This window comes from Gigantopelta aegis, unplaced genomic scaffold (genome assembly GCF_016097555.1).
Source record: "Gigantopelta aegis isolate Gae_Host unplaced genomic scaffold, Gae_host_genome ctg5311_pilon_pilon, whole genome shotgun sequence".
Taxonomy (NCBI): Eukaryota; Metazoa; Mollusca; class Gastropoda; order Neomphalida; family Peltospiridae; genus Gigantopelta; species Gigantopelta aegis.
The window spans coordinates 2,668-22,437 of NW_024534343.1; the positions used below are offsets into that span (position 1 = coordinate 2,668).

Consider the following 19,770-nt stretch of genomic DNA (forward strand, 5'->3'; position numbering starts at 1 on the left):
AACCATGGTTTCCATGACGATTGTTGAAATATTACCATCGAGATTACTAAGGGGAGTAATTAATAAAGGACTCCTGTAATTAGAGGTTAATAACAAACTGTGAACTAGTGGTCGACTTTATATAGAATCCTTCAGCTAATAACTGTTTATTAGAGAGAGGTACCCGACTGGTAGCCCACCTCTATCACAATTAATCCATTCACTTGACGTCCATTATCTCTGATAAAACTGGCAACTCAGAATATGGTATCCCAGGATCTAAAGTGGGTGTGTGACCACAGTTAAGTAATAGAAGTTATTAAATAAACTGACCTGCATGAATAGATCGGATGACTTTTCCAGTTCTTGTCCTTGATAAGCTAATGGCTGCTGATATCAGGTGGCAATGTTGATATCCCGAGGAACAACATGTAACTTTCTTACGATCACAGCTGGTACTGCAGGACTATAGTCAAAATACGGCGACTGATATTTGAATACAGTATATACTGGATGAATAGCTCTAATAAAGAATAAAATAAAGAATGAAAAAAGACGTGGTCATGTCTTTCTTACTTTATTATTCTCATAACAAGTACTAATAACCATTTACCAGCTTCTATAAAAAGGGATTCTCCTCCAAAACTTCGAAGACAACTTCAGGCAATGCTTTCTAGGACAGCCAATGACCACAGCAACTGTCGATTGTACAATGGTAACTAGAGAGAACAATGAGGATACCTCCTGTAATTGGTTATGAGAGATACCTATTAATTGAACTGGAAGAGGGGCATCGTCGAATGATAATGAAGTCATTAAGTCAAGTTGAACAAATTTGAAAAACACAATATGCTATTATATAATAAGTCGTAATACAATGTGTAACAAAATGTATTAAGTAAACATCCCAAATTCTGAGAGCTCCAGGCCTCCACCAAACCCGTCCTTAAAAAGGCTGGTTAATTATAGTTATTTAATGGATGTTACCCTGGGATTTATGTAGCTCGCTACTTGAGCATTGACTCAATTTTTTTGGTGTGGCCATAGTAGGATTCTTTAACTATGACGTCTTCATAACGTTTTGATGAAGACGTGAAGGAGTCTATAATTGTTCTTAAAGTGCCTGACATAGCTGACACGTGCAAGAAAGTGTGGGCTGCTATTTCAATTAATGCCCCAAATCGTCCCTATTGTAAATTGTACGCATCGTCAGTTCGTCACGATGGCTACTAGCAACAACGCAGAGAGGAGGCTCAATCCACACTTGCAAAGCGCCTTCGGATTTTTGTGTACCATATGGGTTACAGTAGAGATGATGTTAAACAAATATTTCATGATGTTAAGGTAAGTAGTATTAGCTCTTGTATAGGATTATTGCAAATTTTGTTGAACTTCATAAAATATTACAATTTTATGTAAATTCTTAATATTGTATTATTGTGTTTTGTATTAAAATTAAAATCTCTATAAATTGTACTTACTACAAAGATATAAAAAGAATCCATTTTTTCATTTATCCTGTTTTATTTGTGGTAATTAACAACTTATTTTCAAGATTTATTGTATCTCTTGTTATCACTTCTTATAGTTTGTTGTAATGGGAGGTAGTGCTAATAGAATGGGTAGTTTTGCAGAACTTATTGCTAAAGAGATTGGTTCATCATGAGTATTAAAGACATCAACCAACTTGATATCTCAAAAACAAGATGCGTTTCAGTTTTCTATAAATAGGACCAGTGATATCAGTTAATGTAAGTAAATATGTTTAGTCTCATTTCATAGTTTATCTCATCCATTCATCCTGTTCATCCATTCATCTATTTTCATCCATTTCATCTGTTCATCCATTCATCTATTCATCCTTCTCATCTGGTTCATCCATTCATCTATTCTAGCATGGAATGGGTGGTTCCTTCAGTGACATATTCTACTTCATGAGATACTCAAACTCCTTTATTATGCTGAGGCTAATGATCCTGTTATATTCCGCATTGGGACTTGTGTTGTGGAATAGGTACATGAAAAATGAAACAAAACAGATTATCCAAACAGTTCAATGCAACTTATAACATGTTACAGTATACATGTAACATGTAAGATGTTTACAGTATACATGTACATGTAAGATGTTTACAGTATACATTACATGTAAGATGTTTACAGTATACATTAAGCATGTAAGATGTTTACATTTATACATGTACATGTAAGATGTTTACAGTATACATGTAACATGTAAGATGTTTACTAGTATACATGTACATGTAAGATGTTTACATTATACATGTAGCATGTTAAGATGTTTACAGTATACATGTACATGTAGATGTTTACATATACATTGTACATGTAAGATGTTTATTACAGTATCATTACATGTAAGATGTTTACATATTATACATGTGACATGTTTACATGTATAATGTTGTTTTCAGGTGTTCCTGGGGTACTCTAGTTGTATCAGAGAGAAAGCTGTTTAATGCTTACCTGAGGAGAAGAGCATGCACACAGTAAGTTTTGATAATAAATAATAACATGTTATTATTGTGTTATTGTATGTTAACTCATTATTAACTTTGTGTTATTTAATTACTCCTACTGTTTATGACTTACTCACTAATCTGATATTATTATAATACCACTCCTGTTATTATAGTAATTGAAATACAATACCTTGTGGTTGTAACTAAATCATTAAATATATAGTACCTCAAGATGATATAAATAAATACAAGACCCCGTTTATTATTAATGAATAATTATTGTTAATTAATATAGTCTATTATTATTATTATTGATATTAACTGTTGTTAATTAATATAGCCCCCTCTTATTATTAGGTGATTAGGCAAAAAGATATCAAGACAAGTCTCTATTAAACAAGGAATTAGCAGAGACTTTAGTAAAGCTACAAGACGACAAGACCTTCAATACTATATTTGGTACAACAATGTGTACTGATGACTTTTATGAAGGTAAACAAATGCTATGGATGAGTGGGACAATAAATTCTCTACATCTTTTCCTAGGTCAGGCTAGAGTCGATGGTGCCTTTTGTGATTTGTATTTTACTGAAAGAAGATAGAATCAAATATTTACACGAACTTCAAGGAAATGGTGTCGTCAATATTGAAATGGAAGCGACGCTATGGCTCTTGTTCACTTTGTTACAAAGCTGGTGTGAAGTGTGCCATTTCTGTGTGACATTATTGGATCGATTACAAGGAGACCAAGTGGAAATAACTGAAGAGACATACAAGAAGTTCGTGTTCAAAGTAGACCACAGGGTCTTTGTGCGCACATTTATACTTACAAAGCTTAAAGAGCAAGAACTGGAGGAGAACTAGCTTCAATAAACTAAAGTTTGGCTGGCTATATTAGTATTATATATTGTTAGCTCATCAAGCTAGATTAGTTCATTAGTAGTTTATTTGTTTTTTTAGCTCTATTATTAATATTATTATATTTTATTAAATATTTTTTTGCTTTTAGACTTTAGTAGATGCTATTATTATTTTTGGTTCTATGTTTGTTAACCATGACAACGGGCCAATATATTGACACATTAATATAAACACCAATATAATACTAATGTCACAATCCAATGAAGTCAGTTATACTCAAGATCTAGTGTCTAAAAGAGAGAAGAAAGAATTCTACATTCAATGTTTACTGTAATAATATAAAACTATTAAAACTAATAATTATAGGGTCATACATTTACTACCTAATATTTGGTTTAATTGTCATATGTGAATTTGGGAATTGTGCCAAATCTTCTTTATCTGCTCCATAAATACGTGCTGTAACCTGCTAACTTCTTCATCAAATTGTTTTCTGAACTTCACTTGACATGGCATCTATATAGTATAATCATAAAATATATACATACTCATACATAACTATACATTGCCTTTGCTATTGAACTCGTTAATAAGTTTCTCTAAAAATAACTTTTTTTATTGGATCATCTGGTGTTTTAGATTTTGCATTTACTACTACCAGCCGTACTGAGACTTCTTTGAGCGTGAAAAGTGAGAGAGAGACTCCAAATCTCCTCAAAGCAGCAGCCATTTTTAATGGCTATACCGTTGTATTAACCGTAACTGCTGTTCATTTAAAGGCCACGCCCACCCACATGTAACAAAAGTACAGTAAGTTTATTATTATTATTATTATTATATTATATATAGCAACCATTACAGATGGTGCATTATTGAGTTAGCACTAATATTACGTTCAGTTCCAAAAGAGAAGTTCAAAAATGTACTAAAAACCACTGCAACCATTATTTTTAGAAGAAGAGCATTGTTAGCGGCAACTTCAAAATCTTGGGAACGCAAAGTTACCATATCGAATGGAGAGCCCACCAGCAATGGTTTAATGAAGGCAGGTAGGTAAACCCCTTTAATATTTCAAGAATTAATAATTAGCTATAATCATACAGGTATTTAGTATGTAATTATGGAGGTGGGGCCACAGATGGCGAAACAAATTTTACAAAGACTCCGAGAGACTGAGAGTATAATCAGAGCATCATTAGTCAAACGTGATTATGAAATAATCATTATATAATAAACACACTAATACTAATATATACACACTATAAACAGTGTTAAAGAATGCGAAAATCACAAAATACAAATCAAAAGATCTAAACATTGCACTCGTATCTGGAGATGAGAGGTCTTGGATACAAGACCGTAAGGTTGACTTATATTTTCATGCTACATTTTTTATGTCGATTGATGTGAGTATGAGCTTTTCTGTAGAGCTGCCAAATGAATCTTGTCGAGGTAATCGGCATAGCTAAATAGTTGAATTGAAATGGTATCACTCAAATAATAACACTGACCTGATTTTAGTACCCAGCTAATAGCAGATGATGGTAAATAGGTGCCAGGATCATCAAAGTAGTCAACTCATAACGTAAGCCAGCTAATGACCATATTATGATTGTCATAATAATAATAGGGATTGCAGACTTACTTCATCACTAAATGTTGAAGGTTTAATGACCATTTCACTAAAATAATTCTTCACACGAACATATTTTTTATTCTGCTGGTACAGCTGACTGATTAACAGATCTGAATAAAATTAAAAATGTGAGTGGTTGTGTAAACACATTGTTGCTTAGTGACAACTTGAGTTGCTATGGTAATGAAGGCATTGTGAGGTGATTATGCTATAAAGCTGGTACCTGTTAATGATAACAATAGCATCATCATTGGAACTGATCCATGATCGACGAACAAATACATACTCTCGACTTGACAATGGGAAACAGAGAGAGAAAGAGAGAAAATACAGCAATAGCTATAATATTATAACTTATACAAAAGGCTCACGGAAAATTTCAGAACCCAGTGAACTACTTCAGAACCAGTACGAACATCTCTGTCTATAGTTTCAAGTTTGAGGGCATATAGGTCCCAGGACTTACGGTCTTCATTATTAACCTGAATACAGAGTCTCTATATTACATTAATTATACTTGATACTAACCTGTACATCTAGGAAATCTCTAGCAGTAATTATCAGGATATGTGCCAACAACTTTGTATTGATAAAGACCTCTGTCTCCATATGGCTTATAATAAACAGTACAGTTGTCTTGTTCAGACATGAACTCCCAGCCCAGACATAGGATCTTCGTCATTGTTTTCCTTATAGCAAAGGAGAACTCAGAACAGTCTAGTTCCTGTAGTGGTACTAGTTCAGTTTTCATCATTAGCTTCATCAACAGGTACTATCATTTCTTCATTTTGTTGGCAGTCATGGTCATAATTTTCAACCAGCTGTTCCTCTGGTGCACTTTCCACTGCAGGATTTGGTAGGATTAGAGCAATGTTATTGTCTTCTTTCTTTTGACATGTCAGTTGATGTTAGACTAACAGACTCAATGACTTCCTGTGAGCTATTTTGTTCAGTCTCAACAAATGAGGTTTGTAGGCGGGTCACATCGCACATTTATTCCACCATGAAAATATGTACTTATAAAATCGACTAGCAAATGAGTCGTCTTTCTCTAAAGTGACTTGCTCCATTCCCTCTCAAGCTATTGCCTTTTTTGGTAACCTTTTCTCCAAATGATTTTGTGTAATCTTTGACAAGATCATATCCTCCTCATTAGCACTGTCATTATCCAGTTTCCCTTAGCAAACAGACAATCAGTCTTGTGAACATTATCTCTTATATCATCATTTCTAGCACTGTTATCTCTTCTCAGTTGATCCACATTAATAATCTCGTTGTCATGGCTACTGTCATTACCATGGCAACTACCATCACCACAGCTACCGTTGTAATCGAGGCTGCTATCATTGCAATAGTTACAGTCATCAGTTTCTTCTATCTCTACATAAGTGGGAAGGGTTTCGCAAGTGTCATTTTGAGGTTCCTGAAGGTGTTTTGCTCAGATACAGGCTCTGTTTCTTTAGTTGAATCTTCACTGCTGGGAATTGAGTTGTATTTTCGTTGATAGTTATTATATGATCTAAATAGAGAGATGTCCATGCAAACAGAATATGATATCAACCTGTATACCTGACCACTTCTTGGTTAGTGATTCTTTCTCTGTCCCATAAAAAGACACTCCTGCACACAAGACACACCGACGGTTCACAGATTTCACAACTCCTCCCACCATTGCCACCATTGCTGACCGCTCCTTTTACCACCACCACCATGGTTTACCATGGAAACGATTACAAAAACGAGAAGGAATGGATTCTCAGGAATGGCAATCTAGGTTTTTTTTAAAGAACACAATCAGAAAGTTGATTGTCATTATTCTTACCTAACATGGCCAAACCTAGTAATGGGTTGCATCCGTTGACAGACAAACAAGTAATATTGACTTATTTTTAGTCATAGGTCCATAACAGGACACGTATTGTAGGAAATAGCTGGCTATCTGAAGCAGAAGACAATCTAATCACATTACTCATATAATGTATGCAATCTAAGAATTATTTACTTGACGAAACTAAATTTATAGAAAAATACATCAATATTATAACAGACACTCCTTTAGAAATGGCTAGTCTTAACGAAAACCAACAAACAACATTGACGGTTTTTTAGCTTGCACGAGCCAAGCTTTCAGACTTGGGCGTGGCCACTAATTAATAAAATCACATCCTAATTATTATAAATAAACATCGGACACGTGGAAACTTACAGCACTATACACTTTGCTGCTGGAAGTTATAATTATTAACTATCTTAGTCTATCTACTTGTGCTTCCAAAGAAAAATAGACAAGAACTAACTATTACATTCATTCAATTGGAATTAGATATGGAGGGCAGCAAAATAAAAAAAAACTTTGATACCTAATCACTTTCTGTTAATATAATTCTACTCACTAATAAGTATTATTTGCAGGTTATGTTTGAATTACTATTCAATTTAGTGATGTTGCATGTGTCAAGTAGAAGCCCTTTAAAATGCTAAATATCAATTGTTATGTGATATTTTAATGTAGTCATATTTTAATGTAGTCTAGACAAATCTTCGACAACTTTTATGACATCTTCAACAGTAACATCAAGTTCAACGCCATGAAATCTGTCATCTGAGTGACCATCATAATGATATCATGATTATAATACTGATATTTACTTTAATGCCCCTGATAATTTCCATCATTTGTAGATGAGGTAGATCAAGAAATTTCTCTACTAAATCACCATCAATGAAACCAGCAGCTGGTTTGCTACGATGTTCATTAGCAAAAGAGCGATATCTACAATAATTTAAGGCTATTAAAATTCACTAATTAATAAGTGGGTGTGGTTTGTGGATACACATCATGTTCAATGTTCCCAACACTCTTTATACATGCTGCCATTTTCTGTTGTAAGCTAGTAAGGAGATTATAAGTCTCCATATTTAACTGACCAATAAGACCTACAATGAGCATTATTATTATTATACAGATGTGGTGTGGTTTACCAATAGCTCCATGTACGGTTGCCAAACAGTATGGGTTTCCCTTGTAATAAAGAAGGGGTAGACCTGGATGATCCATCACAAAAAAGCCTAATTATTAGGAAGTAATAAAGTATTGTTAGTGTTTTTAATAACCTTTATTAAACACATTGATATTATCCCCATGTATAATCGAGATGGTTGTAGCATATACATCATTTCAGCCTCTACTGTAGCCTCTCTGTATATGAGAGAGAGAGAGAGAGAGAGAGAGAGAGAGGAGAGAGAGAGAGAGAGAGAGAGAGAGAGAGAGAGAGAGAGAGAGAGAGGAGAGAGAGAGAGAGCGAGACGAGAAGAGAGAGAGAGAGAGAGAGAGAGAGAGAGAGAGAGAGAGAGAGAGAGAGAGAGAGAGAGAGAGAGAGAGAGATATTCACATTATATATTACTATATAGTCATCCACGTGTTTTTCTGACATATAAAAACATGTCTACCATCAGATGCAATATAATTTTCATCATCAATCATTTCAATAGGGCAGTACAAAACAAGGACAAATATTATGATCAACACCAATCTGAAAAAATGGATACATAAAATGAGAATGGATGCATAGAATGCTACCTCTTCTAGTCCTTGTTCCTCCTTATAAACTAAAAGTTTTTAAAGATCTTAAAATATCTCCAACCTAAAGAGATCACATTATCTACAACAATCATACATATATTCATACCAATATGAAATCTCCTTTACTCTTTAAATAAAGTGCTAAGATGTTGTTATTGTATGAGCATTCTTGTTCTAGTGAGTCATCTGTCCATTTACAAAGATGGATCTATAGAATTCACACTAAAATATATAGCGTTGTCATAGCAACAACATACAGAACTGTTCACAGAGAATTTAGTATTTTGCCATTAAAAAGGTTTGACTTGATATACAGCACCTGGTTCTTTTTTTTTGACTGATCAATTCTAACTACCTAAATAATGACTTATAATACATACATCCATTTGATAAATAATATATCCATTAAAACAGATTATGCATCCATAGTAGTAGATCATATATCCATTGTATATACCATATATCCATTATAACACATTATATATCCATATTATTTACCTCCGTTAACTTGAAATACAAAACCCGTCCAATACTGGCCTCTTTTTCCTCCTGGTTCACTAGTGCAGTCCCACACAATATACTAATCTTTCTCATTATCAGGTGATACCAATGTACATGAAGCCATACTAAGACATGTTCTGCGGACACAGCTGGTAGATGTGAAGAAACTAACGAAGGGTATGGTAGTAGGTGTGGTCAGAATTTGGTGTCTACCTTCAAAAGTACTCTGATCTAACAATAAGAGTGAATGTACTTCAACTTCATCTTGTTTTGCTAACACATCTCCATCAATATTTAACTCTGGTGGTCGTACATATAGTAGTATTCTAGTAGCTATACTGATACTATAATGGATATATGATTAATGAATGGATAGATATATATACAAACCTTTGTGTCTAGTGGTGTGGGTTCCACAGCCATCAGCTGTAGGTTTATCGATCCGAGATGTTCCAACTAAGAAATGTTTGAGTTGACTCTTGATAAGTTATACATCTATAATATAGAATGAAGAATATATCAGTCATCTAATGTATCATACCTTGGTGACTCTCCTAAAGGTATAGTTTTCAATGTGTAGCATTTGTATTTGATCAACTGAACAAATATTAAATGTTACTATCAACAAGTGCAAGACTATATACAAGAGACAATGAGAATGTTTTTAGATAATATTAACTAAACCTGTCTTGAAATGCTTCAGAGTTTAAGGTACACATGTAATTCACCTCCTAAATAATATAAAGTTATTTAAATCTCTATGTTCCATCCATTTGGTGTCATCTATCTGTCCATTTACGTACCTTAACATTGACATTAGAAAAATAGTAACTTTTGATTTGATAGTGAATAATTGTTGGATGATCTGAAACAGCAAAACACATTAGTTACACCACCAGATTGAAATAGTCTCAATACAACTGGTTTAGTACCTAATATAACACGTTTACTACTGCCCAATTGACCTAACAAAAGACATTGAAAATCCAAGATCCAAAGGGTTAAAAATAATTGTACCAGTTTGTGAATCCATTGTGTAATAGTACAGACAGCCATCTCCTAGTGCACAAAGAGATAGTAGACTCCGCCCAGTTCAACCATGAGTATAGATCGAGGTATAATATCTAAAATAACGAGATGGATATTGACCACACCCACTCAATTACTTGCCTCCGCCAAGTGGTTGAGTGAAAGACGTCTCCAAATTGTGGTAAAGTTAAACCTGAACAGATATATCAGTCCATAGTCCAATAGCACAGAGACTAGCTTTGTCTTTATCGAGAGGATTAATGTCGACGCATGCAACCTCATGTGACATTGGTCGTTTGGCTATAAGTGGGTGGAGCAAATGCAATATAAACCACACCTTATTCAGATAAGAGTACATGTATTGAGTTTAATTAAATAAGTTACATACCATCAATAGATATAATTAATTAGGCATTACTATGTTATCCATTAACATACATCTGTTTTAATGTAAACATTATTACTGATAGCATAGCTATGAGACAAGTGACAGCTGTAACATAAACTAGTGAATATCATTAAAATCAAGACACGCCCCTTCATTTTTTTATTACATCAATCTTTTGCGCCTAGCAAGAACACAGTGGAGACATAGTAAACAAGACCAGAGGGAAAGAAGTCCATTTTATGTAAGCTGTTATATGTACTATACTTGAACACTAAACGATACCTCTTAATAATATAAACAAGGAAATCCACAAAGCTACCACATCATTATGATAAATTTTTGAGGGCTAGCCAGTCAGCTGAAATAATTTCAAAATACAAAGACTTCATTGACATTAAAGTACATCTAATAATGTTAGAAGACACTGTACCTAAAAAGACTATTCAGTCATTATCAAATTTCCTATTGAACACTTTCTCTTTATAATAAACAGTTTATAGTTGATTATATTTTATAGCTAGCTCCTCCTACTAGCAGGAGAATGGAAAGAGGAAGAGTTTAGCTACACAGACTAGAAAACTAGAAGGCAGTGTTGAGTTGAAATAAATTTATTTATCTCCATCTCTTCTCTCTAGTATCACTAGTATACACTCACTAGCACTTTTTGTCAGTACTTAATGGATTTGGAAGAAGAACAAGAGATAACACTGGGAGGATATGATTATTTCTTTCTTGAGGAACCCCCTTCAGATGTGTCTGCTGCCGATCTGTCGTCTTGTTGCTAGGGACCCCACACCAAGTGTCATGTTGTGGCAAAATATATTGTAAAGAATGCTTCTTACAACTACAGTCCACGTAGCAAGTGGACATTTCGAATGTGCCAATTGTCGTGAAGACGAACCAGAAACATTTCCCGATCGTAAAAACAGCAGGGCAGATAAATTCACTTCGAGTTGCTGCACAAAAAGAGATCATGGATGCATACTGGAGAGGAGCCTTACGAGAATTAAAATCACATCATTCTCGCTGTGAGTACGCTGACATTAATTGTCTTTTAGCTCAATCGGTTGTCCAAGTCGCCCATGAGAAAAGATGTCGAGCAACACGAAAAGAAGATAGTATGCAGTCATCATTTAAGTTTGGCTATGAAACACATCACTGAACTAGAGGATTTAATCAAACATGACCGTCAAGAACAGATGATAAAATAATGACAGCAATGACAGATATTAAGACGAATGTTTTCAGTCGCCATAAAAAAGAAAGTCAAGAAACAATTTGATAAACGAATCGAACAGGAATGAAGATGGGGGTCCGAAAAAAACTAGATATATTAAAGGATGACATCATCACAGAGTCAAGGCCACCTTCCCACTTGTCTTTAAACTTGCTGATTTTTTTCCGATTTTACAAGATGATATGAAGATTGGCACAGTCCTGCGTTCACCACTCACGTGGGAGGTTACCGCATGTGTCTACGTGTTTTATACCAACGGGTGTAGTGACGTACGTGGGACACACCTCTCTCTGTATGTTTATCTTATGAGAAGTGACCATGATCATCTTTTAGAGTGGCCATTTCGAGGAACAGTACATGTAGAATTGTTAAATCAATTGAAGATGACCATCATTACTGCGAGTCGATAAAATTTAACTCCAAAGAATTAAAAAATTATAATGCACGTGTTAAATCTTCCTTAACTTTGGAGTGACAGGTCTTGGAAAGAGTAAATTTATTTCTCAGGAAGAGCTGGGGGTATAATGCAATGACAAATTGCCAATACCTTAAAGATGACAGCCTCTATTTTCGAAGTGAGTAAGTTGATTGTAGAGTCTTGTTCAAAACCTTGGCTAATATGTATTGAAAGTCAAGACAACACTAACTAACCAATGATACATAATATTTTGTTTTTTTTAACACACAAAGTATATTAACAAAGGCATATTAATCTAGTTATAAATATACATGTTTAACATGTACACAATAGATTGTGTAGAGTAACTATATTATACATTTATTATAACAAGTACACAATAGACTCATAATACATTGTTTATCAATTTATATTTTATTCTATATATTTAGATGTGTGACCTTAGTTATTTTATATATATATTTAGAATATTATATTTAGTAACAAATGTAATTGAGATATCTGACCTTATTTTGGATGAGCTCTAAGGGGGTCCAGGTTTGACCTCCAGATAATAGAGGTCACAGCCGACAGCTACAAACTACTTGTGAAGTGTTGCATGTTGCTGTTGAAATGCCACGCCCATCAGGAGGTAGCCATTCACTGTAAAGAAGGGGGTGGGTCTTTCACCAGTACCTATGTCTATCAGTCTATTTGTCCATCCATTCATCCAGCTGTCCATTAATTTATCCTATCAATCCATCCATTCATCCAGCTGTCCGTCCATCTTATCCTATCAATCCATCCATTCATCCAGCTCTCCATCCATCTTATCTTACCATATAAGTGTCCAAAGATTGCTCATCAATGAGACGTACTGATTGCTTGAAGTGATCTATCATATTATATTATCATTAATGTATTAATTATGATCATAATTACTTGCACTATTGTATTCCCAGTAAGATTAGAACAATAGATAGTTTGTTGATCATTAGCTAGTCCTAATAACTCTGTTTCTTCTTCAACCTCTTCACCAGCAAGACTGAGAGCACTAGATGGATACATAGATAATTTAATGGATGCATAAAAACACTTTATAAGAGATTAATAGATGTATAAAGTAACAAATGGATATATATGTATGACCCTGAGACGTGTTTGTCCCACAAAAGAGAGTATGGACTGTGTTATCATAACCATCTCTCCTTCCATTCCACAATGTAATGACCAAATACCTATACACAGCAAAAATATAATATTACATTATAGTATAGGTATATACCTTTAATTAGAATAACAAATAATATAGGTATGTACCTTTAATTAGAATACAAACAATATAAGTATGTACCTTTAATTCCTGCTAAATCAATAGAAGCTGCTTCATTAATACCAATGCCACTTTTAACAATTCTTAATGATCCATCTTTACCAACTCCTGAACAGCAAAAAAACTAACTGAGAGAGAGAGACAGAAATAAATATCATCATTATATTATAACTTACTACATCCCTTCCTTGTTTGTCAAGGTCAACAACAACTCATGTCTAATATTGGACCGATGTTTGTCATACTCTCCATCACCTCCACATTAACTCCCACTCTCATTAGTTACACGCCCTACTTGATAACTAAAATCAAAGTATTTATTAAGTGTTAATAGGAGGAGTCTCCCTCTCTTAACCTTCACTAGCTGTGAATCACCTGACGTTGATCCAATAAAGACTAACAACCATACTATTGTCTAAAGGGAGGGAGGAAGAATTCTTATCAAATAAGACAGGACAATAAGGACTATTAATAAAATATTTATTGTCTATAAAGAGGAGGGAGAGAGAGAATTTTATTAAAATACTAATATTATACTCACTTCTCCAAGAACTTCCAGTCCCTCATACCAGTCAAAGATGTCAAACCAGACTCGATGTCTTCTTGAAAATCCAACAACAACATGAGAAGCCGCCCCATAATTATCTCCAATAAGATATCGTTGAGATATCCACAGGATTAATACACGATATGACAGACTCCTGTGTATAATATAGTAGATATTTCTACACATAGTAAGATTACCTTAATTGTGGGAGGTCTATGCAATGTTGGGTTGCACTACTGTAATAAGCTATGGTTTCCATGCCAACCACTATGATACCATTATGTGGACTGGGGACAGACCATAAGAGATTGGCCTACATATGGAAACAAAAATGAGATCACATGACTATCACATGATCTACTTGAGGTTCTGTGGTTATTGGTTTCCAAATCCAGGGAGTTATTTCTTTTTCCTTTAAAGAAATCACAGATGTCTTTAGTAATCGTCCAGTAGGTTCCTATATATAATATCACACATATATAATAAATAATAATTTTTTCATTTACTTCAACTAAGAATGCGATAGTAGGCTGTTCATAGCCATGTATAAACTGCAATATCCACAATATAAAGGTCATCTAACCTTTTATATAGTATAATATGTTAATAGTTAATAAAAAGATATATAATACTGACCTCAAGTTGAAGGCTTTAAGAGGTGTGTCCAGAATCTAACTCAAGTGGTACAACTTTTAGGAGACCAGCATATAAATGAAATGCTATTGCTTGACAATTAGGATCAATGGACAGCTACCTGACGACCAGAAGTTGGTTTTGCCGACACGATCCTGAAAGGAGAATGTTTATTGAATAGGAACTGATAATCTCACTAAAGAGAGGTTCCTGTTCAGACTTACCTTAACGTCACTAAGCTCTTGTTATGACATCATTTTGTATGTTATCAAAGGCTAAGATCATGACATGATAACGAGCAGTAAGTATAAATAATAAATCCTGAGTCTCATTCTAAAAAAATAGAAATTCAAAATAATGTAACACTAATATTATTAAATATATTTATGATTATTACAATTACCTTTAACCAGTTGCTATGGTTAACCATCATAATTAAAATATCAATAATTATAGCATCTTACTTTTGGTCTAAAACAGCTGCATACATGAGATACGACCAAATATGTCAACATCAAGAACTGGTTTGAGACCTTCTGCCGTCACTTGACTAATTACAATACAACTGCCCTTGGCTTGTATTAAGTTGAGATCATCTGGTCCTGTAAAACTCCCCGTCAAACTTTCAGTAACTATAGTAGCTTTATGAGCAGTGACAATATAGTTGTAAACTCATAGTTCTGTGTGATTTCTAAAGGTGATAGATGACATTCTAATTAATACCCCGTTTTAAAAAAGTATTGAACTATTACATACCTGAATTTTGAAATGGGTTTTCAATAACCAGTACTCCAACTTTTAGTTTCTAAAAAGATTTATAAACTGAAACTAAAACTTAAAATATACTAGGAAATATATTATTTTTGCAAAGTATGCGACCACAGTACAGTTGAATTAAAGGGGTGTGGTCACAACCTATGAATATAATTAACCTGATATGGTGGGGTCTGATTGCTGTTGCACAATGGATAGATCTCTTTGTATCAAATTAACAAGTCAATAAAAATAGTAGATGGTCTGTGTCAGACAGCAACAGCTGGAGATGTACTACATTGTCTCTCCCATTATACACAAAGCCCAAGTTCTCTTGGAGGTATGGAACGGATGTTCCAGACCCTTTAAAATAATCCAGATGAAAAAGTCTTTGAGTCTCTGGAGAAATGGGTCATCAAGCACATAGAATAAACCTTGTCATGATGGACAGAGAAAAGTATTTCAATAGTTCAATTATTGGTTTGAGGTAGAAAAACAAAGAAAAGAAAAGAAAACGCAGATCAAAGATAAAGGCGGATATTTTCGGACATTTGTCATATAGAAAGTTTACCTATTAGAACAAACCATAGACAACGACATTTGTCTGGAACGAGAACTTAAAATGAAAATGAAAAGATCGTTGAGTGAATGTGAATCAGAAATCCAAGTTCTCTCAAGTCAGTTGAATGAGATGATGGTAGAAGATTTGCTAACAGAAAGTGAATTAATAAGGAAAATGAATCCCTTTACTACAAACAAAATACACATCTCTACAAATGAACTAAGTAAAACAAAAACAGTTTAAAAGAGGAACTCCAAAAACACCAAAAGGAATTAGCACAGACAATAGTAAACAGACAACAAGAAATACACTCACTTCAAACTAAAGTAGAAGATATACAATCACAGGTCAAATATATGATACTTGTTGGCATTTCAATAACTATAATATTTTGACTGTAGATTAAAAATGACAAGATGTTATTGACATCAGATGATATCGTGTCTCAAGAAATACAAAGAATGGAGCACAAGTTAGAAGAATTACAAATTCATCTTAAGCTAAGCAAAAAAATCACAAAACTCCAGTCAGCTAAAGTAACTTCACTTTCAATTAAAGAACCATAATGATATATATTGTGTTTTTAATTCTTTAGATGCAGGAACTAGTAGGAATGAAAGGAACATATGAACAAAGACTAGACAAGTGTATCAAAATGATACAACTTGAAAATAGTGAGGAAGAACTTGTGTAAATTATATGTACTAATATAAAGAGAGAGAAATACATTTGAATACTGAAAGGAATAACAGTGTCATATTGTTATGAAGTCATCAAAGATATCAGTTAATTATTATTAATTAATTAAATTTAATATCTGTACTTTGTTGAGTAATCTTTTCGGCGACACAACAAGACCACGCCCCTTACTAGCTCCTCGATAAACTGTCTCGACAATATCAATCATTTCCTGTTCATCTTCAAAGAGCCCAATAATTTTATTGTTGTTACCTGTTCCAAGGTCAATCATGATGTGTTTATTACGATAAAAAACATTACAGTACATGGATCGTACAATTCGTACATTTTATTAAAGTCTGGAACTTCAGAGATATCAACAAGATAGACTACTGCGAAGTTCTTCACCCTTCTCTGCAATTTTATAGAGTATTTCATCCATCTGCATACAAGTTGGATCCCAATCATGGCCAAACCTTATTACAATAACTCGTTCTTCTTCTGCCAAAATAGCTTGATCTACTTGCCAGCCATTACGTAAGTGAGGTAGCATGTAAGACATCTTGAACTAAGATCATTCAATTTCTATAAGTTGCTTGCTTTTCTACGTTTCATAAACGTTGAATTCCCACGCTAGCTCCACCTATTTTTGGGGTGGGCATTTATTAATATTCATAGTCATAGATAGTATAGACTACGTAACCTATAGGTTTACGTAGTCTATACTATCTATGTCATAGTCAATAAATATAATGAGCCCCACCCAAGAGGTTAACGTACAGCTTTGAACAATCCTTTGATGTTTTTTCTGTTGAAGGAAATAGCTCTTGAAAACAAGGTAAGGATACTCTCTATTACTATCTTTAAGGAAATTCTAGCAGAGATGTGGCTACATCTCAATTGGCAATAAATTTGACTATGCCTAATTTTAGTATATATATCACAAATAAATTAATTGTATCTCTTGTACCTGCAAGTAATGGAAGAAATTGCAAATAATAATCCTCCTGAGAGAAGACTAGCAACCCCACCTTGGCCATGGGGAATGATTACAGGTTTTTCTTTCTAGCTCTGTTTATCTTTATTGTAAGTCAGTTAAGTAAATCAAATATAAAAGTCTTATTTTTCCTATCTTATTCAAGGCAGTGGTGGTTTATTACTGGCTATTTGGTACATCTGGAGCTCCTAATGTCCCATTCTATATTCAAGGTGGTACAACACTTTAAACTGTCATTTTATCAATTTACTGAACTGTCTGTTTAATTTCATGCATAAAATGGGTTGAGAAAGAAAATTGCAAGAGGTACAAGTAACAGATTGTTAATGTGTGTGCTTTTTCACAAATCTTTTCTTTATAGATGGGTCTCTCAATTGGTAATCAAACTGAAGAGCCAATGAAGAGTGTCACTTGTTGTCAGATAATAGTAATTTTTTTCAGTTTACTGGGAATCAATACTGGACTATTGATTGGTAAGTACATTATAAAATAAAAATATAAGTGTTAAATACTGATGTATTTTTAACTAGTGTTTTGGAGTTTGACACTCGCCTATAACTACTAAAAAATCATCACTTCTTAAAGGAACACTGTGGCCATTTTTTATTCGTGGATATTGCAATAGGTTTCCTAGTTCCAGTGATTATCGCTTAGGCCTTGTTGCCATTAGCAACAATGATTCGTCACATGACTAATAATAAGCTTGAAACAAGGAAATTGCTACATTGGTTTATGCCTTGTTTGAGTTATGAACAAGGGAACAAAGGAAGCTATTGGGTCATTGAAGATACCTTCTATTTTAAAATTGAAGATAAGTTTAGTAGCAGCCTAAATTCAATATTGATATACACTATGGTTGTGTTAACATTTATGAACAGTTTGGATCTACTTTATCAATTCTACTCTCATCAATCAATATGGTGTAAGCCATTGTGCCTTGTTAACTGAGAATGAGAAACAATATTCATATTGTTTTGATATCTTCTCTGATATCAGTAAAGGAGTCTACGTGAACTGTTCCTACAATTTCAGCTATGATAAACATCTCTTTTGTTTTGAGCATATATCTATTGGACGTAATGCTACACCCATTCAAACTCTAGTGATTTGTTTCGTGTTGTATTACATCACAGTAACTTGTATTTCAATTGTGTTTCAACTAGTTAAAGGCTTGCTCCAGTACTCACAAATAAAAATGTGGTCGACTCTCTTGGTTCTTTTTGGTGTTTGTATCTTTAATCCTAGGTATAGCAGTATATGCATTCATTTTCTATCTCCATTCAATTTTGATATTCTTGGAGTATTTCAATTCTTTTACCATAACATTTGATATTATAGTCGTTGGTGTCCTACTCAAACGAGGGGATCCTATTTTTAGAACTAAATAAAGATGACCAAAAATAGTATTGTTATAGAACTAAATCCACCAGCTGGATTAAATGAACAAGGTAATGTAGAATTGAGACATTTTCACCGAGACAATTCACTGACCCAAAAAACAAGTTTGCACTGAAATACCATCCTCAACAAATGAGACACCAACACCACCAACAGTAACACCAGATCCACCAGCAGTAATAAATATAAATGAAACAAATAATGACCATATCACAACTTCATTGTTGCCACAGCAACGCCTTCCATATCAGAAAGTGAACCTGTTGAAACTAGAAAATAACATGCCCGTCAGATACACCATGACAACTTCAAGTGTGCCAGCTCCTTCAGTGCCAACAACAGGACTTAGAGTACACACCCTGGCCACGCCCCAATACATTCTCTCTAACAACCATCCACATTACCAAAAGGGTAAGAGTCCAGTAAGCTATTATAGAGTTAATTCAGTAGAGAAACAAGAGTCAGATTCCACACAGTCATTATAGATATGTTTTTAATTTACCTGTTAGAAGAAAGATAACAATACTTTAAAGGAAAACATTGTACTTTTCCCTTAACTTTAAATATACTTTTTGTATATTTTTGTAATGGTACATATTCATAATCTTTATTTATAACTTTATAATTAAAGTTATTATTATTATATGAAATATTATATTATTTATAAACAAAAATCAAATCAAAACATAAGAACATAAATTATTATATATAAAAAAAAAAAAAAAGGATTCCGTGAAATATATCACAAAATATTTTTTTGGTATTTTTTGTTTAC

The 19,770-nt window shown here is 33.7% G+C and overlaps 1 protein-coding gene across 1 annotated transcript; it reads left to right on the forward strand.

The window, feature by feature from the left end:
• Positions 1 to 1,212: 1,212 nt before the first annotated feature.
• On the forward strand, positions 1,213 to 3,326 carry LOC121366323 (uridine and thymidine phosphorylase-like; the record flags this gene model as incomplete). The annotated part of the gene is given in 6 exon segments (XM_041490814.1): positions 1,213 to 1,323; positions 1,568 to 1,634; positions 2,415 to 2,425; positions 2,864 to 2,954; positions 3,009 to 3,055; positions 3,057 to 3,326. Coding segments are annotated over 6 exon segments (597 nt in total), but the record flags the coding sequence as incomplete, so codon positions are not given.
• Between the last annotated feature and the right edge of the window lie 16,444 nt (positions 3,327 to 19,770).